The sequence below is a fragment of the Peromyscus californicus genome, unplaced genomic scaffold (assembly GCF_007827085.1).
Source record: "Peromyscus californicus insignis strain IS unplaced genomic scaffold, ASM782708v3 Scaffold_11__1_contigs__length_118956290, whole genome shotgun sequence".
NCBI classification, from domain to species: domain Eukaryota; kingdom Metazoa; phylum Chordata; class Mammalia; order Rodentia; family Cricetidae; genus Peromyscus; species Peromyscus californicus.
The window spans coordinates 61,699,472-61,724,052 of NW_026294402.1; the positions used below are offsets into that span (position 1 = coordinate 61,699,472).

At 40.4% G+C, this 24,581-nt stretch overlaps 1 protein-coding gene, 1 long non-coding RNA gene and 1 pseudogene across 2 annotated transcripts in view; 2 read left to right on the forward strand and 1 right to left on the reverse strand.

Moving 5' to 3' along the window:
• The first annotated feature begins 5,588 nt into the window (after positions 1 to 5,588).
• LOC128106026 (uncharacterized) lies at positions 5,589 to 5,698 on the forward strand (annotated as a pseudogene).
• Positions 5,699 to 7,388: 1,690 nt separating this feature from the next.
• Positions 7,389 to 24,581, reverse strand: part of Rab8b (RAB8B, member RAS oncogene family) — a 73,216-nt gene continuing 56,023 nt past the window's right edge. Inside the window, exons 4-8 of the mRNA XM_052712963.1 lie at positions 17,986 to 18,063; positions 17,044 to 17,133; positions 15,903 to 15,968; positions 12,276 to 12,326; positions 7,389 to 11,486 (exon numbers count right to left, since the gene is read on the reverse strand). Of these exons, the coding sequence (XP_052568923.1) occupies positions 11,394 to 11,486; positions 12,276 to 12,326; positions 15,903 to 15,968; positions 17,044 to 17,133; positions 17,986 to 18,063 (378 nt within the window). The 3' untranslated portion in view covers positions 7,389 to 11,393. The remainder of the gene's footprint in view (positions 11,487 to 12,275; positions 12,327 to 15,902; positions 15,969 to 17,043; positions 17,134 to 17,985; positions 18,064 to 24,581) is intronic.
• LOC128094576 (uncharacterized) lies at positions 15,976 to 22,737 on the forward strand. Its single transcript, XR_008213011.1, has 2 exons — positions 15,976 to 16,522; positions 21,719 to 22,737. It is a non-coding gene; the product is annotated as an uncharacterized LOC128094576 (long non-coding RNA).

A 24,581-nucleotide genomic window follows, 5' to 3' on the forward strand; every position in this document is an offset into this window, starting at 1 on the left:
CAGCAGGACAGAGGCAAGGTTCCTTTAAAAAAAACATATATATATATATATATATATATATATATATATATATATATATATATATGTGTGTGTGTGTGTGTGTGTGTGTGTGTGTGTGTGTGTGTGTGTGTGTGTATTTTTTAAAGTACATTTTTCCATATGCATAGTTGCAGGAACATCATGCACCATCATACGTAAAAAAAAAAAAAAAAAATCCAGACTGGATTGGTATGACCCAGGTGATGGAATTGTTCCCGATGGAAAAGGGATGAAATAGTGATGAACTTTTCTGACAAGCTGGTTTCCTTACCAGTAACCTCTTATTTTCGAAAAATAAAGTTGTTTTTGAAGGCATTCTCTAACTCTGTCTGAATTTAAAATTCAGGACAAACAGCCACAGCTGTGTTAAAGATTCTACAAAGTTGATATTGACTAATTACAACTGTATGATCATGGAGAGTTGTAAATATTGCAGACACAGAGTCAAATGATCTTGGGCTCTCTAGCCCCTTAATAGCTATCCATTGCCCACCTCTGTATCTGCCCTAAAGTCCTTGTAACTATCACATGACATTTTTTTAACATATTAACTACTAGCCTCCACCAACCCAAAAGCTAAGAAGGTCATCAGATCGCATCTGAGACCTGTAGCAGAGACTTCCCTGCTTTGCTGTGTATCTGAAAGGGGCCTTGATTTATTACTTTTATTTTGGAACTACGAAAACTTCACATGCCCATTTCCATGTTAGAACACAGTATTTGGGGCGATCTTCCCAGGCAAAGATCACTCAGATTTGGCTCCAGAATAAACAGTTGTTTATACACTGTGAAATAAAAGCTGTGTTTTGCTTGGACATCCCTATAGCAACAGTAACATTGCCTTGCTATGTGCTCCTCTAACACAAGTTCATTTCACTGGCTCATCTGTCTTCCTATTTAAATGTAAACTTCCAGAGGCAGAGACTTTGTTATTTCCCAGTGCCTAGAAGAAATCACTAAACTACTTTTTCAAAGGATAGAATAGTTTTAGAAATGAAACTTAGAAGCATCTGAAATCACTTATTAATTTAATAATGTCTGAGAGGTTTAAAAACAAAGATTGTAAAGTTCCCTGGTCATTCATATTTAAGATATAGTTTTATTCATGTTAAGTGAGAATAGTATCTCATGAGTTATCTTGAGGACCAAACCTGGTACACCTATACATTCTCTAATATCCATTGCCAGAGTCTGAGTGTGAACTGTCCCCTTCAGGCATTGTGTTTGAACACTTATTTCCTAACGGGTGGCACTGTTTGTGAAGGTTTGTGGAATCTTCAGGAGACAGCGCACTGATGGAGGAAGTGGTTAGGGGTGGGCCTTGAGGTTTTGTAACCCAGTCCCACTTCCTGTTCATCATTTGCTTCTTGATTGTGGGTGCAATGTGACCAGCTGCTTCCCTTCCTGCTGCTAGGCCTCCCCAACCCTGCTGAACTTTCAGCCAGAATAAACCCTCCCTGCCTGAATGCTTGTCAGGCAATTTATCATAGCAGTGAGAAAAATAACACCTCCATCACAGAGAGTTCTTGGAAAGCATCAGTGAAAAGACAGACTGACAGAAAAAGTTGGGAGCTGTTGGAAGGCATTTTACTTATCAATTAATAAAATGGGTTTTTAACTATTTCTTATAGAAACTGTCATCTTTGCCACCTTAAACAGTTACATGTACAACCCATTTATTCCAATGAATACTTTGTCTTTAAAAAAATTATTATTATTATTATTATTATTATTATTATTATTATTATTATTATTATTTTGAAACAGAGTCTCACTATGTAGCTCTGGCTGGCCTGGAACTCACTATGTAGACTAGGCTGGCTTTGAACTCATAAAGATCTGCCTGCCTCTATCTCCTTAGTGCTGTGATTAAAGGTATGTACCACCATACTCAGCCCCATTTTTAACTATGTGTACGTGTGTATGTCTGCATGTGGGTATGTATACATGAGGGTGGGTACCCACAGAGGCCAGAGGTATCTGACCTCCTGGGACTGGAATTACAGATGGTTGTGAGCCACCTGTGGGTTCCAGGAACCAAGCATGGGTCCTCTGAAGAATAGCAAGTACTCTTAACAGCCAAGCCATGGCTCCAGCCTGGGATACTTCATTTTTAAACTGTCTCATCCTGTCAAAACTGATGTGCAGACAATAGTGCAGGGTGACTTGCCATCAGGTAAGAATGTTTTGTAGTGACCTAGAATCCAAGTTATCAATAAAATTTGGCTACTTAAGCTCCAAGCAGAAGTATCTCCACAGAAGCATTGTGTCTTTAATATAAATTATATTTTTCCTCTACATACCTTATTAAACTCTTGTTCTTTAAGACAAAGCCTCATTCTGTATTCCGGGATGGCCTCAAACTTCCTATGTAACCCAGCTGGCCTGCTTAAGTTTCCCTGGAGCTGGGATTACAGGCATGAGTCATTCTGCCCTGTGATAAAACTTCCCTTTGCCTTTTCTTTTGGCAAACTCTTGTGTTCAGATTGAAAGCTAATTCAGCACGTTCAGGTTTACTGTGACTCCTACGCAGATGGAGACAGATTTAATAATCAATTATAGCAACTGTTCTGTGTGTATGTGTGTGTGTGTGTTTGAAATTTCTTCCTTGGCTTCAATATAAGATTCTTTCCCCCATGTTTTAATGATTTCTTTACCCCATTTTAACCAGTACCTACCTTTCTTTATTAAAGCTACTTCAAACATTTCAAAAGCACAATAAAGCCTGTATGGTGGTACATATCTGTAATCACAATACTGGGAAGATAGCAAGAGGAGGTAAGACCTCGTCTGAAGAGGAGAGAAATGAGAGCAAAACTTGAAAATAATTTTAATTACATTATTTATTTTTGAGTTAGTGTGTGCTCATGTATGCACGCACTTGCCATGGCACACATGTGGAAATCAGAGAGAACTCTCCAGAGTCATTCCTCTCCCTCCACTGTGTGGGGCCCAGACTTAAATTCAGGTTGTCAGACATGACAGCAAGTGTCTTTATCTGCTCTCTGGCCAAGAACAAAATTTAAAAGCTCTCACCTCACTCTCTTCTGTGCCATGTTCATTTTGATGACTTCTGAAGATCACTCAGGCTTTTAAATTTTCTCAAATACCCACTATGTGCCAGGTGTCTCACAGAATAAATACTGAGGATTCAAAACTAAAGATCCAGTCCCCCTACTTCTTTTTTAAATCTTTTTTTTTTTTTTTTTTTTTTTTTTTTTTTTTTTGGTTTTTTTGAGACAGGGTTTCTCTGTGTAGCTTTGCGCCTTTCCTGGAACTCGCTTTGGAGACCAGGCTGGCCTCGAACTCACAGAGATCCGCCTGCCTCTGCCTCCCAAGTGCTGGGATTAAAGGCGTGTGCCACCCCCTACTTCTTCAGGAGCTACAAGATTAGGGGCCAACTAACTGGGGAACTAGACCGGTGACAGCCAGTTATCCCCACGAAGAAAAGAGGAGAACGTTTTCCCTCCCGGGCCTGGGTTTGCTGGTAGAGTTGCTGAGGATCAGGGAGGATGGTGCTGAGGACCAGAAATGGTGATGACTGAAAGACAGAAATCTAAGAGAGGGGGGCTGGCGGGGGGTAGAGATACATTTCAAACATGTATTAGTGGCCTGTTGCCGCACCAAATGTCCATTAATGTTCTGGTCAGAGCAGTACAAGCAGACACTCTTACAGATCTCAGGTGTGTAAGTACACCAAGTGTCTTGGAGGATGAGACCAAGGTGTTGGGGGAGGCTGGCTCCTATAGGCAGCTTTGTGGTGGGGATCCCTTTCCAGATCTCAGAAGCTGCTGACATTCCTGGTTCACAGGCCTGTATCACATCACCTTTTCTTGCTTTCTGATATGTCCCTGTGACCCTCTCATAGGAGGGTCATTGGGACTCCATTGGATCCATTGGATCCCCCACGATAGTCTCTCATCTGATGATTCTTACCTTGACCACATCTACAAAGCCTCTTTTGCCATATAAAGTAACTCAGGTTCCAGGGATTAGGACTTAGACATGGATGGTGGCATTCCTTGGCCTTAACACAGAAGTCACTTAAAAAACCATGAAAGAAGATGGAATTACTCTGGAGTCAGAATGCTGTCTGAAGTTAAGAGAAGAGAACATGTCTTGGACAGAGAGATTTAACAGGAAAGTTAGTCAAGACAAGGACTAAAACTTGTCACTACTTTGCCAAGTAAGCTGTTGCAAACACGTTATCCAATGAACTGGTGGGACAGAATCTACACTGGTTAAGGAATAAATGGAAAATAAACCAATGAGGGTGGTAACTATGGGGTTGGCAAGATGGTTAAGTAAGGGCACTTGCCACCAAGCCTGATGACCTGAGTTAGATCCTGGAACCCACATGGCAGGAAAGAACTGATTCCCACAAGTCATCTGATGATCTCCACACACACATACACACAAATAAATAAATGTATGAAAATGAAACAACTTTGAAAAGACTATAGACAAGTCTCATGTGTTGTACTTCTTCCTGGGACAGGCCTTACTTCGGAACTGCCTGGCCTCAAACTTGAGATCCTCTTCCCTCCTACTGTTAGGATTGTACAGATGTCCACCACCACAGTGACTACTGGAAAGTCTTTTTTGAAAGCTTAATTCCAGTAGGAAGACTAGAAAAGGAGTAATGTGAAAGTCACGAGACAATGGCAAGAGAGCCAAGGACACTTAGACGTGGAGGGGCAGGGATGGAGTGGGATGGGTTTGAAGACATGCTCTCTGAGTGCCCTGAGAGCAAGCTAGGGTAGGAAGATGAATCTGGAGGCAGGGGAAGAACCTGGGTAGAAAATGCCTCTGCCACCAAGAGGACAGAATGGGGATGAAGGATGCTATACATCAGAAAGAGAAGGAGCTAAATGCCTCGAGACTGCTGCTACTTCTCCCTGGGAGACCTTAGAGCAAAGAGGTTGACAGAACCATGAAATGACTTTGAGAGGACTGGGAAGGACACACCTGACCCAGGAGCAAGGACAACAGCAGGACAGCGACAGGACAGCGGCAGGCCTGGTGCCATCCAAGTGTTATTACAGTGAGAATGAAACCGGAGAGACCAGGTGTGACAACACTGAGGAAGACAGGGTCAGCAATGCCAGGCTGAAGGCTCTACAACAACAGGAAAACCTTGCTGTAGTCCGAACAAGAACAAGCAGAGGGTCTGGCCATTTTGTCTTTAAACACATCTGGCTATGAAGTTTGCTAAAATTGCACAAATCCACCATGGTTTAAATCATACTGAAAAAATCTGAAGAAACATTTTTAAAATGTGCGACTCCATCAAAGGAAATAATTAATGGAGGAAGATAAAGGCTACAGAAAGGGAAAATTCTTTGCTAGCCATACTTATGGAAGACAATATCTAGAATATACAAAGATAAAATTTAGGATACAAAAAGCTAAATAGGAACTCGTAACAACCCAGTCAATAAATGGGCCAAAGAAATGAAATCTTCTCAAGAGATGAGGTACAAATGGCCCATGAACGTTTCAAAAAGTGTTCAATCTATCAAAGAAATGCAAATGAAAACTACACTGAGAAGACTATACTTTCAGGGATCATTTCCATAGTTCCTTGCCAGGGAAATTTCTCTGACTGTATAGAGGACCCAGGTACAACAAGGAAGTTGTGCTGGCTATTCCAGGTTGTCCCTTTAACATCTGGAATGCACTACAAGGCAGAAATGGAGGGCACACCTGTGAGAGATTCTTTCTGCTTGAGTGAATCCACTTCTAGTCCAGACCTTTTAAGTAGGAAGGCACACACCTTTGATCTGAATCCTGAGGTGGGAAGACACACACCTTTAATCTGGGCCACTCCTTCTGCTGGAAATCTATAGAAAGACATGGAAGAAGGAAGCTTTGGCTCTCTGCCCATTTTCCCTCATCTTGCTAGCACATCCATTCCTTCACTGGCATTGGAGCCTTCTTTGGAATTCCAGCGTGTACTGAAGACCAGCTGAGACATTAGGCTTGTGGACTGAGCAACCACTGGATTCTTGGACTTTTCATTCACAGCCAGCCAATGTTGGATTAGCTGAACTGCAGCCTGTAAGTCATTCTAATAAGTCCCCTTTAATAATATATTACATATTAATATATTGATATCTTAATAATTGTATATATGGAGAGAGAGAAAGAGAGAGGTTCATTCTATAAGTTTTGTTACTCTAGAGAACCCTGACTAGTATAGAGGTGTACTTCATTGAGAGAATGCCCTCACTAGATAAAGACAGGCACAGCCCTGTCTGAAGTGTGAGAAATGTGGGAACCTCAGGTATGTTCAGGCCCAACTGGGCCTGGTGGAGCTGAAAGCCACACTTTCAAGTAGTCTCAGGTTGTGGAAACCCTCCCTATTTGCTTAGGCACATGCTAGGCCTTACCCCTAGACACTAGGGGCTCTCAGTAATCCTTCATGCCCTTAATAAACTTGAATCTTTGGGGGGAAAATAAACTACATTGAGATATCATCTTACCCCAGTCTGAGTAAAATCAGGGTTCACACCTTTAGTTCCAGCACTCCTGAGGTAGAAGGCAAGGGGACTTCCGTAAGTCTGAAGTACTATACAAGGCCAGTCAGCACTACACAGTGAGACCATCTTTTTTGAAAAAAAAAAAAGGAAGAAAAGAAAAAAATGCTGGCAGGGATGAAGGATGAGTACAAAAAGGAACTCTTATACACTGTTGGTGGTAATGCCAACTATGGAAGTTGGTGTGGAGGTTCCTCAAAAAGTTTAAAGTAGCTTCGGAATGACCGAGCTAACTAAAGGCCTCTAAGTCAGTACATCACAGAGACCCTCGCACATCACTGTTTATTGCAGCACTGTTCATAGCAGCTGAGTCATCAAACCAGCCTAGGTGTCTAACTACAGAGGAATGGGTAAAGAGAATGTGGCATATACACAGAATACAATATTTTTTTAGCCATGGAGAACAATGTCATTTGCAAGAAAATGAATATAACTAGAGATATTCATATTAAGAGAATTAAGTCAGTCTAGGTAAATATCAGATATTTCCCCTCATTTATAGGTTCTAGATTTTTATATCAATACATAAAACCGCGTGTGTGTGTGTGTGTGTGTGTGTGTGTCTGTGTGTGTGTGTGTGTGTGTGTGTAAAACATCTGTCTAAGGGAATACAGGAACTAAAGGGAGAGGGAAGGAAGATATGGGAAGGTGATAGGGTACAGGGAGGTAATATACTCAACGAACCTTATATACTTGCATTAAAATATCCTTATGAAACTCAGTACCATATAAAATGAACATAGATCAATTAAAATACAGTTTAAAAGCCATATATATTCTAAAATATACAACCCACTTAAGAGTCATGGACATTTTCATTATGTAGTTTTTATTTTAGATGAACATTATTGTAAAAAAAAAAGTTCACCTGGAATAAAATCCATTTTTTAAAAAAACACAGCATCAGTATCAGTACAGTTAATGAACTGGCTTCAACAGACCAACCACATGACAGGTCCATATTATCCACAGGAGCTTGCCACAGTAAGCCACTGAAGCAAAGTAAAATATGTGTAAGCACACAAGTAGAAGTCTATGAAAACACTCCCTAGTTCCCATGGGGGCATGATTTGAATCAGACAGTTCATGGCATTTTGCATTAAGGGAGCAGCAGCAGCTGCTGCACACAGTCAAGACAAACCCATCTGTAAGGCCATTAGAATGAACAATCATAAGTTCACTTTTAAAAAAAGGTACAAAGATGAAATACGAAGTTTTGTTAGTTCCTGGCATATGGCACACATTTCAAGATACAAAGTTAAAATCTGGAAAATCCTTAAAACAAATGCTTGCTGGTTTTCATTTCTGTACTCAGTCATTTAGTTTCTTTTTAATGAACATGACATTCATAAATTTTATGAATCTATCCTGACCTGCTATGTCCTTCTGATTCAAGGGATTTCAGACAGCCCTCTCTGCCACTGGGTGTGATGAGAAAGATAAAGGAAGGTCTTTTTGTTTTACTTTATTTTTTAAGTCTAAAAAATTGAACTGAAGAAATTTTGAAATCAGTAAACCAACGTAATGAAATGTGGTTTTAAAATTCTAGGCTTAGAATCTCATCTTTAAAGATTAAGATATATTTATAAAAGCATCTAAGTCATAAGCCTGAAAAGAAAGTCTGCTTAGTTTGTTATTTTACTGCTCACAGGAAGACACTTCATAAGCCCTAACAGAGATTCTCAGCATTTGGAGCCTGTAAAATGCAGTAGTAATTTCTTACTCATAAACCTCGGAACAATCCATGTATATTGCACAACTAAGCTCATTAATGAACAGGGCAGTAACATTTTTTTGTATGCTACTGGATATTGACATGCATGCTTTATTTGAAACTAAGGTATCACATTTCTCTTTTCCAAGGATGCCTTCAGTTCAAGTAAGACAAAACAAAACATGCTGTCTAAATTTTGTTGAATGCTTAGAGGCTGGCTCACTGTTTTTCTACCAGGTATTAGAATATTATTAGTTAGCTAAATGAGGTATAATTAAAAAAAAATAGTCCTTCAGAGTAAAGAGTATAGTCCTCAGGAAATTTATAACAAAGACTGCATAAGCTGTCCACATGAACAATAATTCAGGAAATTTATAACAAAGACTGCATAAGATGTCCACATGAACATAAGAAGCCCTGCGGCACCTACTGACCGATGTGCTGGGAGATCGCTTCATTAGCATCTGAAGAAAAAGGCTAGAACAGGTTCCCAATGAAACATTTGACAATCAACTGATTCACATGCTACTTAGTTACAACACACTCCACTGTCTGGTACCCTCAGACTCTATTTGAAAATTCTGAGTTCAACTGTTGTCAAAAAATTAGTTCAATAATAATAAAGTGCAGCCACTGAATCACTAATACTGCTGCAAAAATCTCTATGTACCCTATCTGTAAGACCACAACAATGTTCACACACACACATAAAAAAAAGTCTAGATTTCTTCAGTTTCAGCAGGGAACAGACAATTATCTGTCACTAAATTCATCTACAAATAGAAAAAAAATAATGCACCATATGTACACTATTAAGCAAAGTAGACTATTTGTTGGGTTGTTTTTACCATGCAGAAAGTGAATTTCCTATGGTCTGAGCTCAAATTATATACAATTTAGCAAAGCTAAATGTAAGAAAATAGCAAGAACAATTTATTTCTATATAACAGAGAATATACTCCCAGTTTGCTGCTACTTCAAAGAGCACTTTTAGACTCACCTAACATTTACAGGCTCATTCAAAGAGAAGTTCATGGAGACTAGTTATTAACCACAAAAGACGCAAGAAGAGTGAAGAAATCAAAAGCATTAAACAAAAACAAAAAAAAAAAAAAAAAAAAAGCTGACCACAGAACATGTCAGTTTTGGTTTGCAGACAGCCCCTGAGATAGAAACCAAAGTGTTAAGACCCCAACAGTCAGAGGTAAATACTAAGAGAATTACATTCGTATATGGTGTCACAGCTCCTGCTTTTTGGAAAGTACTTTGTTACCACTGTAACTGCCTGAACTTTTTTTCCCCTAGAAAAGTAGTGATATTTCTAAGAAAATACCGTTTCTTTTCAAAAATGTATTTAATTTGAAGATGTCAGACTTACAATCAATTCTCACTGAAAGAACTACTTACACCTGGACAGTAATGTGTGACTTTAAGCCAATAGGTAAGGAGGGAAAACGAAGGAAAGGCTTTAGTTTGTCAACAGTAAAGTCAGAGAATCCACCAAAAATAACTCTGGTATACTTGCAGCCACTGGAATGCTTTTGAGTTTTCCAATGGACGGGAAGGCCTGACTGGTCCAAGCACTGAAGCAGAATTCTCTGCATAACCAACTATCCATGTCCATTTCCACTTCCGGTTCTTTGTGGACAGCACAAGAACAGGGGGAGTGATCGCTACCAGGTCATTTCCCCGTCACCTGTTTGCGCGCCCTCTGTGTTAGGACACTGAAGACTAGAACAACAGCAGTGACATTATGATCTGGATTTGGCACATAAGTTAACACTCAATACCTCCTACCCCCTCTAGTGTGGTGGTTTATCCACAAAAGAAACATCAGAACCAGCATTTGGTGAGAAAGGCAGCAAAGCTTGTGGCTGCCTCTGGCCTGGATAGCCACCCCACTTCTCTAACCACAAACCTAAACGCAAAGGGCTGGGTCCTACACATTCAGCAATGGCTGTTGAAAAGCCCAAACCTGGATCGTATGTGCTCTAATGAAAAGACAAGATTTCTGGAGGATGTGCTAGGTCTAATTGCTTTTTTATATTTTTTAAACCCCAAATAGAACCAAAAGTCACTATTTTCAACATTACTAACAGCTATCTTACACCAACATGTTTAATTTCTCTCCATACAGGTATGTTTTCTACAAACTGAAATCTAAATCTAACCTGTTAACTCTCACTGACAGGGATTATGGTTCAGTGGTGGCTAATACAAACTAATGGGTAAAACTGAGAAAGAATATATTACATATTCTGGTGTGACAAGACCATAGCCGGATGTGAAAATGAAGCCCTGATGACCATTTCTCTCCCTCTGTGAAATCTCAGCTCATGAAGTTCACAGGCAGACACAGCAGTGCTTGCAGATATTGGTGGTTTAGATAAGTAAATAATGACAAGAAGTAGGCAGGGGGAGGAACAGCAAATATGACCCTCAGAAGCAGCGAGACTGGAGTGCTTTCTACTTGCTGTTTCCAGGGAGGAGGCAGTGGCAGCCAACCTAAAAAGGGATACAGCTACTCAGGGATGAGCAAAGCTGATAACCACCTGAAAAGATGAAGATGATGTGGTCTCTTTTACAAGTTTATCAGTAGAACACTGCAAAGCCCTCTGATAAATGCTACCAATAGAACCTTTGGCCATATGACCCAGGCCAACCATCCTTGAATTTTAGTACATCAACCTCTGTTTAATGTTCTGCTGTCTTTAAACATCCCCAGATATGTAAGTCTAGAACTTCCTGCCACTAAAGTGCTCAGTTAGGAGTCTAAGATTATGCTGGACCAGAGAAAGGCTGACATTCATGTGCAAAGAAAGAAAGCAGCTTCCAGGACAGGCAGTAAAACAAGGAAAAACCAGTTAGGTACTGCATGTGTCTCCACGTCTTTGCTTCCATGTCTGAAGAAAGGAGCCTGCTCTTTTGCTAGGCCACGAGGCTGGAATCCACTTGGCGTTCTGTGTTGAGAGGTCTAGAGTTCCGTGGTGCTCTCCGCAGCAGCCGGGTGAGGTGACTCTGAGGCTGGGTAACCTGTGCTTTCAGAGAAGCAGGGAAGGGCCCTCTAGGTATACTGCAGTCTCTCAGAAGTGAAGAGTTCATCAAAGCAATGAACAGCGGAAGAAACTGGTCTTCTTGGACCTGTTTTCTGTTATTTTCACTGGCCCGCCTGCTCCTGATGAATTGCTGTCATTCTGAAAAACAGGATATGAAATTGCTAAGGAAACCAAGATTTCATGGTTTGACCCCAATTACCTACAGAGTAAAAGCACACCACGTGGGGAACACACTCTAGTACACTCTCTCACCTGTGCTCACTGCCAAAATCTATCAGAGAAGGAATTAGTTAAGTCTTAGCACTGTCTTCTTTGCAAGCGGTGGATTAAAAAGAGACAAAATATTCTTAGACTGGCTAGCATTTTGTTTTAACCATGTGTTAGGTAGGACGCACCTATATCTAGTTTAAGGCAATATCAGCCAAGGCCTGTGGAGTGTCAAGGATAATGATGGGAACAGGGCTAAGGCAGTAGACAATCAAGTTAGAGGTAAGGAGAGTTGGTAATAGAAGGCAGATAGTTTCTGAGGATCCACATTAAACTTTCGGGTGTCCTAAAGATTCATCACTGATGGTTCAAACTGAAGCCATCTTGAGCAACTCCAAGATCATCATTAGATAGATATAAATATGTGTTATATGAAAATTGAACTAGATAATTTTATGAAAAAAGCAATTTCTGCCATTATTATTTTCATTATTCTGATACAAATTCAATTAACTACCACTTAAGAGCCAGAGGAAAGAGCTGAGACAGCTGTGATGCAGAAACAACCCTGAAGCAATAGAAATTATAAGCCTGGTGCAATCATCTGAAAGCATCAGGAACAAATAAGTTTAATGTGAGCATATTATAATGCTGTCTAGCCTGTTGAGTGCCAAACTAAAAGGCTGTATCATAAAAATAAAAACTCTAAGTGATACAAACCATTTTTCTGTTGAGTTTTGTCATTATATCCCGTGCAAGTGTAAAAAATGCCTAAAGATAAAATAAACAAAATTATTGTTAAATGTTGTATTTCAAAACAGAAATACAGAATTTTTATTATTTATTTGTGAATATACCACTTCAGAGTTTCTAACTGAAAAGAGTAATATAATTAAAATCTTAGCATGTACATGTTATTGGCTTTTTCAGTTACATCATATTGTCCAATGTTGTCACATTGTCATTCATTCATCAAATATTTTATGCATGTAATATCTGCCACAAGTCCCTAATATGGCACACACAGTTATGAGTAGCTTCCTCAATACACTAAGAACAGGAGAATTAGGCTCTGTTTAAACCACCCTATTCCTGCAGGGAAAGGCTTCAACCTCTGGCCCAGATGATGCTTATTTTAGGGTTACTATTGCTGTGATGAAACACCATGACCAAAGCAACTTGAGGTTATTCAGGTCATTAAGCTTCCACATTACAGTTCATCATCAAAGGAAGTCAGGACAGGAATTTAAGCACAGCAGGAACTTGGAGACAGGAGCTGATACATAGGCCATGGAAGGTGCTGCTTACTGGCTTGCTCCTCATGGCTTGCTCAGCCTGCTTTCTTATAGAACCCAGAACCACCAACCCAGGGACGACACCACCCACAATGAGCTCAGCCCTTCTCCATCAATCACTAAGAATTAAGAAAATGCCCTACAGGCTTGCCTACAACCTTATGTTACAGAGACATTTTCTTAACTGAGGTCCCTTCCTCTTAGATGACTTTAACTTGACATAAAACTATCCAGTATACACTAAAATCTGTGTAAGAAGTGATTTAAGGACAATTATGGATTAAACTATAGTTCTAAAAGTCTGTCTTCACAAAAACCAATACTTTTCTTTCTGACCTCTTTCTTCTGAGGGCATATAAGTATGCAGAATCTTCCATGCCTTAATACTTCAAAACTGCCGGTTCCTGGAACTCAGTTAAACCACACACACACACACACACACACACACACACACACACACACACACACACACACACACAGAGTGTGGAAATCAATTTAAAAGGAAGCTGAGATAACCCACTTCGCTCACTGACTCTTTAAAAAAAAAAGCCAGGCAGTAGTGGCACATGCCTTTAATCCCAGCACTTGGGAGGCAGAGCCAGGTGGATCTCTGTGAGTTCGAGGCCAGCCTGGTCTACAGAGTGAGATCCAGGACAGGCACCAAAACTACACAGAGAAACCCTGTCTGGAAAATCAACAACAACAACAACAAAAAACCCAAAAAACAAACAACAACAAATCTGTCATCACTTTTACTTTGTTTCCACAGAGGTATGAAATTCATTCTGTGGCCAAGATTAAGGGGTGCCCCACAGGAGCTGGCATAAGAGCCACTACCCCACCTCACTCCCTGTTGGTAGAAGGAATCTTTCATGGAAGACGGGAGCTTGCTTTTCTTTTTTTGTTTCCTTTTTATCTATGCTTATGAAAATGAATCAGTGGCAATTTCCTGTTTTTCAACACTCAGGAGCCAACCTGAAAAATGAGTTCTGATTATTTTGAAGAAAGAAGAAGTTCTGACAAGTATTCATTGACTACTAAGGCCATGTAAGTCTTGATATTTTAGCCACTGTGTAAGGAAGGAGTGACGAATCCCAGCTACCGAAGCTTAGTTGGAACTGTCAGGATCATTAAGCACAGGTACTAACTCTATTACACAGCAGGTAAAGAAACAGATTATAATCTTTCTAGATTATGGATCAGCCTATAGAAAATGTCTGCCGTAAATCAAACAGTGAAGGAGAAGATGAATGGGATTCTCCCTAACACCACTTAAGTAAAACATAGCTTTCTGAACAGATGAAGATAGGGTTCTTCTGTATCCCAGAATCTAATCAATATTTATATGTATAATTCAGCTATTATTTGGTTTAAAAGGGCTTATTGGGAAATGTTATCATTTTTACTATTTTCTAAAGAGAAAATGTTTTCCAGTTTCAAATAACCCTGAACTTTTGAATTATAACCTGTTTTTATGTTAAAAAAAAAAAAAGTTGCTCTGGTCATAGTGTCTCTTCACAACACTAAAACCCTAACTAAGAACCCCACCCCCCAAAAAAAAGTTAATAAAATAAAATAAAATGTTTTGTTAACTTAAGATTTTTCATGACAGTGAGATACATCTGCTCCTGGCAGTACCAATTTACATCAGAGAAGATGATGGGCATTGAAGAAACTCCTTATGGAGCTTGCTTTTTCATTGTGGCAAGGTTAGCCACTGGGCAAAGAAACGTTTCTTGCTTTTGACTGCTGACAATGTGCTGTGTAGACTGGACATTCAGGACACACTGGAAAAAGACTGTTGAACTTTGCCAAAACAAGAAAAGACAGTCCTTCAAATCTGCTTCACTGAAATGTTTGCTAGATATTCTGGACCTATAGGCTGAAGATGGATGCCCCAATGTGGCAGAAGAACTCTGGGTGACTGTCTAGGCAGCCAAATGTCTCTGTTGTTAGATAGTATTACATCCTTCTGGGTCTTTGATGGAGTTGAAGACTAGATAGTTATAAGTACAGTTTTCCTTAGTTATGATAGAAAGTAAATTATGTGTAAAGCTTTGGAGTCACTAAGATAGATGGATGGTGGAATGCTTTCTCTGAATTTGCTAAATGTAAATGGACTGAATATTGTAAATTAATTCTTACTTGATAACTGTTTTTGTTGTGTATAGTTTTACTATGTTAAAGTTAAAACCTTTCTTTTTATTTAGACAAAAAGGGGGAAATGTTGTAGAATATTATTTTAAGGTTTAGGTTGCATTTGTTTAACTCTGTGAAGTTGTGTTACTGTGCCTGTCTAAAACACCTGATAGTCTAATAAAGAACTGAACAGCCAAAAGAAAAAAGAAAGAAACAGATCATCTAGAGTTTTCTAGAGCAGGTTTTCTTCACAAAGGGTACAAATACTGGTTATATGTGTTAATTTTTTAAACCAATCATAAAATTATGATTTCCATCTGCTCTTTAGATGACCTTTTTAAAAAATTTTTTATTACATTTTATTTGCTTATTGTGTTTGTGTGTAGGGGTATGGCAGTCAGAGGACATGGATCCCTGAGCTCAAACTCAGGTTCCCTGGCAAGCTCCTTCACCCTGTGAGCCATCTTGCCAGCCCCCAGATAATCTTGTTGTAACGGCTAACTTAATGGAAATGTATTAAGACTAATCTATGAAAAACACTTTCTTCTATGTACTAAATGCCATAGCATTATGTGTCATGCTTAATCTACTTCAAATGCATACACAAGGGAGCCCGTTCAAGAGACAGCACTTTAACTCAAGTGACTCAGCTTGTCTGCTGCAGGCTAGCAGAGGTTGATGACAAATGAGCAGAGGACACTGAGTCTGCGATTGCTAACATCCCAAACAAACGGCTGCACTGAACTTAGAATGAACTTGTATCTTCCGAGAATCTTAATTGAGCAATCTTAATATAACCCATGTGGAGGCTGCATGCTAGAAATCCAGCGAGCAGAGTCTATGTAAAAGTCCAAGACGTAAAAGCTTTTACCGGGTTGAGCTGCTACCCAGTGAGTCACCATACAGTTCTTACCTCTTCTACATTTGTACTGGATTTTGCACTCGTCTCCAAAAATTTAATCCCATAGTCAATTGCTAACTGAAAGACAAACCGGAAATCAAGTTTAGTAAAGTGGCTGAGACATACAGAGCCCTTAGTAGATTGCACATTTCTCAAAGTCTCCGAGTCTATGCCAGAACTCCTATGGTTCTCTATTTTGTGTTGTTTTCTTGTACTGTGCTTTAAATTTTATAATTTAACTTAGTCTAAAAATGACACAGCTTCTACTTAAAATGTTATGTTAGAAATTTGTTCTGCTGTAATTGTGGGTCTCTAATAAACACACAAGAAAAACTACTAGATGGAGTCTCAGCTTACCACCCGCCTGGGATTCATTTACTCCTTTATCTTGTCTCCAGGAGCACAATTCTCCAGGTGTAACTAGCCTGACTTTCCTTTTGGAATGAACTATTCCACAACAGAATGGCAAATTTGAACTCTTTTCACATTTCCATCTATTTTCAGGGTCCTAACCCATGTAACACTACTCAAATTAAGTGAAGGTTTCCAAGGGCAAGTTGGTACTCAGACTGAAAAACCAAGTGTGTTTGCACCTATCACTGGAGAAAGTCTCTAAGAACCAAGCAAATACCGTAAGTAAATGTGCACAAAAAGTAACCATTTGCTCTACAGATGCAAGACAGACAGGCACCTGTAAATGTCACCTCCGTAGCTGCTCAGTTACAAGGAGCTTACCGCTCATGAGCTGAAGCTAACTTGTGCTAAATGCTTAGGGAAAACAGTGAACTAGAAAGTGATTATGGTTGAAATTTCACTTACCCTAGTATAGTTTTTCAGAAACTGAGTTATTGTAACTTCAAAGCTGAGGTTTTCACACAAATCTGAAAGAGCCTGAACAAGAGCTGCTGGATCTTAAGAAAGGCCAGTCTGTATCTCCCAGCATTCTCTAGGGCTGAGTCATGACCAGATGGTATAAACAGGGTTGGATTTGAATACTAATTCCTACTATCCAAGTACAGACTACATCTTACTGTTGTTTGATAGCAAGTTCTTAAAGGACCAAAACAGACATTTTAACAATGTAAATCAATACCAAGAAAATGAATGCTGGCTGGGAGCAGATTCCACCTCTATTCATCTGGTTCAAGCTTACCTTCTCCCCTCTTTCCTTTGACACTTGTCTTCTGTCATTCATATCACACTTGTTACCCAGGATCATTCTCTCAACATCGGAAGAGGCATGCTGCAGGGGAAACAGTGCACTGTAAAAACGGCCTGAGACAGACACAGAGCTTTGATGGGAAAACCCCAAACTGTCAGAAACATGGCAGCTTGTTCAGCAACAAAAACATCTTTCATGCATCACAAGCCGAAGTCAGAGAACCATTTAAAGGGAGAAGGGAGAATTACTTCAGCTGAGAGCCCTCACAGGGCCTATGCAAACATTTCCCCCAAAAGGCTCACGGACTCATTCTCATAACTCATATACAATAGCCAAACCTTCAATTATTCTAGTCTAAAACAGAAAAAAAAAATTAAGTCCTGAGTCACTGGAGAAAGTAACCTGGGTTCTGAACTATTTAAAAAGATCAACTATGTGGGTTCATTTTAATGAGCTAAATTATTTCCTAGTCAGTTTCTTTCTGAAATACCACAGAGATTTCAAAGAAAACTTAGTACCAACTATCCTGGAACTAACCCAAATTTCAAATATCTACAGAGGAAAAAATGTTAGAAAGGCAAAAAAAGTTACAGAAATATACAAGAGCCGGGCACCAGGCATCTTAGCTGTGGCTCTGTCTTCAAGTCTCTATGGACACTGGCAGGTCACTCCTTCCTCACCTGTTTCCTTAGGTAGATTAGGTTGTGTCTAAGCTCTGGCCTGAGTTTAAATATGAAAATGCTCCTCTGTCTACTATCTATACACAGCTGTTGTCCTGGAACCATTGGGGATCTAGCTTTTTTCCAGTGGGCAGGGTGGGCCTGTCCTGCCTATTCTGCTCCTCAGCAGCAGCCACCTCCAGGAGAAAGCAATAGCCTACCACATGTTCCTAGCGGCTTCTGTCCAGCATTGGCACTCTCCTTCCATACATACCTCTTCAATGTTTCTTATCCAATTTTTAATATTGTCAAAGGACTTTTCATTGGTAATGTCATAGACCAGCATAATTCCCTATGGGAGGAAACAAAAAGCTTTATGTCATACTTCATATACTTACAGCTCACAATGCAGGACATGCCTACCTGCCTCTCTCTTGTCTCTGTTGGTCTTTAAAGAGGGATTCATAATAAATTTGAAAAATACAGAGGCAAGAACTAATGAATTATGCTACTGTCTCACAGTCGAAATGAACTGTTAACATCGTCACTGTTAACTTTAATGAATTAGAGATTGTGGGAAATGTGAGCTGCTCTTTCTACCTGACCTCAGGTGATAATGATCGGCACCAACTAGAGCTTCAGGCCAGGCTAAGTAAGACAGGGCCAGTGAATGCTCAGAGGAAGAGGGCATGTTTCCAGGGCATGCTTGCTTATTACAAACGGAGATGATTGTTCTTCTCACTCCTCTACTGAGACCAAGACCATACTGTTCTAAATTTGTTCTTTCAATACAGACTTACCTGTATTGAATACAGGCTTTCAGTACAGGCTCACAATGTTACCATTTGTCTTAACACTAATAACTCATATGAAAACGTAATGCAATTATTACATGGGTTAGCTAAAGCACTATCATCATATTTTTCAAGATTCCCCTGCTAGGTAAAAATCTAAAAGATTTACCTTCCAAATCATTCAAATAACACCTCTACCCTAAGTGCCTAGACCACTCTTCAGTATTGTGAATACTATGTGAGCTGGTCACATGTGCCCTTACATTCAGTACTGTGAGTACTATGGAAGCTGGTCATGTGTGCCCTGTAGCTGGAGTTTTTCTCCAGTCCTGCCCGGCCCACAGCCGCTCAGACCCAAATATACACACAGACGCTTATATTAATTAAAACTGTTTGGCCTAATGGCTCAGGCTTCTTGCTAGCTAGATCTTACATCTTAAATTAACCCATTTCTATAAATCTATACCTTGCCACGTGGCTTGTGGCTTACCAGTATCTTTACATCTTGCTTCCTCTGTGTCTGCCTGGTGACTCCTGACTCAGCCTTCCTGTTCCCAGCATTCTCCTCTCTCTTTGTCCTGCCTATACTTCCTGCCTGGCTACTGGCCAACCAGCACTTTATTTATTAACCAATCAGAGCAACACATTCACAGCATACAGAGTGATATCCACAGTGGTGCCCTTACAGAAAAGAGACTGGAATAGATTAAGCATGGAAGCAGGAGACAGTAAAAGACCAGGACAACAGCTCCAGGAAAGCTAACTGAGGAGAATCTAATAAGCTAATACATGAGAAGAGGAGGTCAGGCTCTGAAAATATGGAGTCATGGGATCTCCAGGACCATTCTTCAGTACTGTGAGTACTAGGTACCATATGCACTTAAGTATCAATCCATTCAACAATATAGAATGGGCTGGTAGTTCAGTGGTAGAGTGCTTGCCTTGCATGGGTAAGCACTCCAGGCTTGATGTCCAGCACTTAAGAGAGTAGATAGAGAGACAGAGATACTGATTCTATGGCTGACCCTGACATGTTTGAAATCCTAACACTCAGGAGGCAGAGAAAAACTTCAGACCTGCCTAGGCTACATAGTAAAACATCTACAATATTCACACACACACACACACACACACACACACCACCACCACCACCACCACCACCACCACCACCACCACCACCACCACTAAAAAACCCTCCCAATTCCCCAGAATAATAAGTACCTACTATGTGCCAAATACTCTACTTATACTAGGTACTCTGAGCAGTGAACGGGATAACCAAGGTCCCTTCTTCTCATGAATGGCTAGCAAAGGAAACAGACCAATATACAATGAACTAGAATTCTGACACTTGCTACAAGGAAGCATGGGGAGCTTTGAACTAAAACAGCAGGGACGTAATCTTATCTGGAGAAGTGGCTCAAGAGGCGAGGACAGTTTATCTGAGAAAATGAGTAAAGCCAAGGCATGAAGCCCGATTACAGTTCAGTTGTTAACTTGACGAAAGGACTGGGACTGATGAAGAAGGAAGTCCATGGTACCTGCCACATAGCCAAAAAAAAAAAAAAAGCAATAGCATTCTGTCACTGAAGGTCAAAGAAAGCTTAGCAAGATGCATAGATCTATTGGGAAGAGGGACAAGACAGACAAGGCAAGATGTCCTTTAGGGAACACTGCATAGACACCAGCTGTTAGGTATCTCCTATAGTCACCACACATTCTTGTAAGCAAAATAGAAGATTGTGAGTCCCTCCCAAGTCTTCTGCTCTCTCTGTACTATCACATGGTGAAGGGCAATAAAACCTCAGCAGCTGTGGAAACACCTGGTATTTCCCTCATAGCTAGTCCCTAGGTCCTGGAGATCCTATGATTCCATATCTTCAGAGCCTGACCGTCTCTACTCATGTACTGGATTCTTAGATTCTCCTCAGTCAGTCTTTCCTGGAACTGCAACCCAGTCTTCAGCTGTCTCCTGCTCTCACTCTGACCTCTTCTAGTCTTTTCTGAAAGGACATCCGTGATCAACTCAATGCTCAAACATTCACAGCACCCTCCAATTGTTCTCAGAATTAAGTTCCACAGCATGGCAGGCAAAGTCCTGCACAGGCTGGATTCCAACTCTGTCAGTAAATATAAATGTAAGCAGAGACAAATCACATTAGACAAAAAAGACAGAAAACAAAAAATATTAAGAGTTTTCTCTCATGGAGGTAGGATTTGGGATGATTTCTTGAAATTCTTAAAGCTTTTTTATACCACTTAGGTAGATCCACTTTTAACAGCAAGAGAAAAAGTATTGTGTTTGTTTGTTTGAGACAGAGTTTTACTATGTAGCCCTGGCTGACCTAGAACTTGCTATATAAACCAGGCTGGCCTTGAACTCATAGAGATCTGCCTGCCTGAGTGCTGGGAGAAAAGGCGTGTAATTATTTATATGATAAGCAATATTCTCCTCTACCCCACCCCTCCTTACCTCAAATGCACATTTTACTTCATCTATACACTTTGTAAAAGTTTTAAAAAATAAAAGTGAAAAAGTGCACTTTTAAAATTAAAAAGTACTGAAGTTTTATGCTACATATAGCTCACCACAATAAGAAAAAACAAAAAAACAGTAATTACTGATGCAGAATATTTAGCTATCTACAGTTAAAATTAACCAAGTAACTACTATAGTGCTATTATCCTTTGGGCTAAATGATGAAGCAATATCATTTATGTGCCCTGTCTACCTCAAATACCCCTTCCTTTGGTGAGCACAGAAATTGAACAGCGTGGTGTGAGGGGTAGAGGCTTTCAAGCTAGATGCTTCTAGCTTAGGTGCCATCATGTATTTAACAGGGAGACCCTGGAAGACAGTATTTTAGCTTTCTCGGTCGCCAACATGAGATTCTTCTGAGGATCTCCTAAGATATTATTTGTAAACTACTTAACCCAGAATTCAGGACATAACTTGACCTCAACAAACTGCAGATATTTACTAACTTACTTCTTTAATTTCAACAGCAAAAGTCATTACACTATTTCCTATGGTTGTATGGTAACTGATATTAATATGGACCTGCTAGAACTATAAATTAATAAGTATGCCAGGTAAACTTTCTAGACCTAATAGAGTCTACAATGAGCATTGCTGCCTAAGAATTCAGAAGAAGTTGCTGGTCTATGAGAAGTAACAATGATGTAATGATATGGCCCTTCTTCCCCTTACAGCCTAATTGTCCAATCAAGGTTTACTGTAAAGCCTGTCAAGTCGCTGACATGTTTAAAACAAAACTAAGAAATCCCCATAGTGGCAGACTCCAGAAGAATGCTGCATGCCTGGTCCGACCAACCAAAGCTTGCCATGACTACCAACAGCCCTACAGCTCACGGGACCAACCAAAGCTTGCCATGACTACCAACAGCCCTACAGCTCATGGGAACAAGCAAAGCTTGCCATGACTACCAACAGCCCTACAGCTCACGGGGAACAACCAAAGCTTGCCATGACTACCAACAGCCCTACAGCTCACGGGAACAACCAAAGCTTGCCATGACTACCAACAGCCCTACAGCTCACAGGAACAAGCAGCCTGAGAGACCCAAGACTTCAACAGAAGAGCATTTTCTGCAGTCTTCCACTGATTCACATTGTCAGCAAGTATTTACTGAGCAACTACTGTGTCAGGAACCAGCACTGTACACAGCAAAACAAAAGAGAAAAGTAAGGTAAGATACTTACCTTCACAATGGAAAAGCTAGTATTAATCAGAATAGCAATGATCTGTAATTATGTGAAGTAACAGGAAGAAAGATGAGGCAGTAGAAACATGAGAAATCCAGATACTCCTTGAGTCTAAATTAACTAATACATCCCACTGGCCTCTTTCTTCACATCATGTACTAGAGCTAAATATCCAAGTGAGACATCCACTCCACAAGGTAGTGTTCCTGCCTACTCTCAAGGGAAAGGGAACATAGAACTGGTGGGACCACCTAGCCCCAGAATGTAAAACACTGGCCAACACAAACACTAGTGTGTCTAAGATGTTCTAATCAAGTTACCTGTGAACTATACCAAACCTTCCCTGTTAAAATGTTCTTTTTTATCTTCCCCGGAGAAACAAATACCAGCAAATGTATCCCTGGCACACAGAGGAAGTCCCTTCCCTCTGACTCCAATCTAAGCAAAATAAAAGAACAGCAATCACTCTCTTTATGATAATAAAACTCCTTACAATCTTAAAGTATCTGTTTTGGCTAGGTTTTTTTTTTTTTTTTGTCAATTTAACATATGCTAGAGTCATCTGAGATGAGGGAATCTTCACTGAGAAAATGCCTCCATAAGATCAGCCTATAGGGAAAGCATATGGAGCATTTTCTTATTGATGACTGATGTGAGAAGATTCAGCCCACTGAGGAGTCCTGAGCTATATAAGAAAGCAAACTGAGCATGCCATGAGGAACAAGCCAGGAACCAACACTTATTCATGGCCTTAGCATCAGTTCCTGCCTTTAGGTTCCTGCCCCAGCTTTCCTGGATGATAGGACTACAAGTTATAAGATGAAATAAACCCTTTCTTCCCAGTTGACTTTGGTTACAGTGTTTTATCATAACAACAGAAACCCTAACTAAGACAGTAGCACAGAACCAAGTGTGGAGAACACATTAAATGGCTAGTGGGATGCTACAGCGTGAAAAGGACCCTCAAACTTGTGGTAGAGATGAGTTACTAATACTCAAATAATGGTGGACAAGGGGAAGTAGAGGAAGAAGGGGTGACAGTACTGTAGTGGAAGGACCTGTGGATCCAGGTCATATCCTCCTGGATGCAAAGGATAGCTATCACCCCTGCAGCTGTTACTCTCTGTCATTCCCAGGAGTACAGGAGTCTCGGTAGCTGTACCTACAACCTATCAGGTGGGCTCCATGAGGTTTAACTTTCAAAGACTGTCTGTGCATATCATCAAAATTCAAGGCTCAAACTTGGGCTTGGCTTACACCTTCTTAATTTATTTGGTTTTTGGTGCTAGAGAGTTAACATCAGGCATGTTAAACTCATGTTCGACCACTGAGCCACAGCCCCTAACTCAGGCCTAAAGCGAGTGATGAAGCTCTATCCTGGGCCTGACATCCCAGGCCCAGCCCACACACTTCTGATTCCAAGTAGCTTATCCACCATTGAATTTCCAGCACCACACAGGACCGGCCCAGAGACAACGGACACTCTAAATGCATTAAACAGAGATGCATGTGAGGGCAGAAAAACAACCAGATGATGGAACTATGACAATAAGGACATGCCCGGGAGTAGCCAAGAAGGTCCTGGCAGCCAAGGTCCTCTAGAGCTATGAATCATTCAGCCAGGCAAGAAGTCATAAGCAAGGCCAGGTTACAGGGGTGGATGGAGAGAGATACAGGGTGATATGGCCATAGGGCTGAGGGACAAAAGAGTACAAGAAAGGAACACTTAGTCACAGGGTTTGTGGTTTGCCAAGACTGCCATCAAGTACTAACAAAAAGAAAAAAGATAACAAAAATGTAAAACTACTTCAGCAGAATGTAGAGGAGTTCTAGAACATCTAAGCTAATGGCTTGATTGCTTATTATAAAGACTAATAGCAAAATACAGCTATTAAAAATCAAATACAATTTTTAAAACCCTTAAAATCTTGTTTTCGCATTTAAAAATTTGTTTTCCTTCACTTTACTGTGTAGGGAGGCGAGGAAACTCTTAGTGAATTTGTGAGGAGAACAGAGTCCTGACTGATAAGCACTCATGGGAATGAGCAAAGGCCACCGTGGGTCAGGCTCAGGAACTGGCAAAGCCTTCCTCTGCTCTATGTGTACATGCTGACAGTGTACAGTCTCCATGGAGACTGCAGTTTCCTCCTCCTGATGTCTAATGCCCGAACTGCCCCTCACTGAGACCTCCTATGGAGACAGAGTGGCCCCTCTTCCTCTTCTGTACGTAATCAATGCTCTGAGATGTTGTGTGTACGTGCTGCTCCATCAGAGCAAGCGCAGGCCACCCAATCCCAGCTCTTCTGTGTTTGTGTCTATGTGTCTGCTCTTTCCTCATTCCCTCGTTTG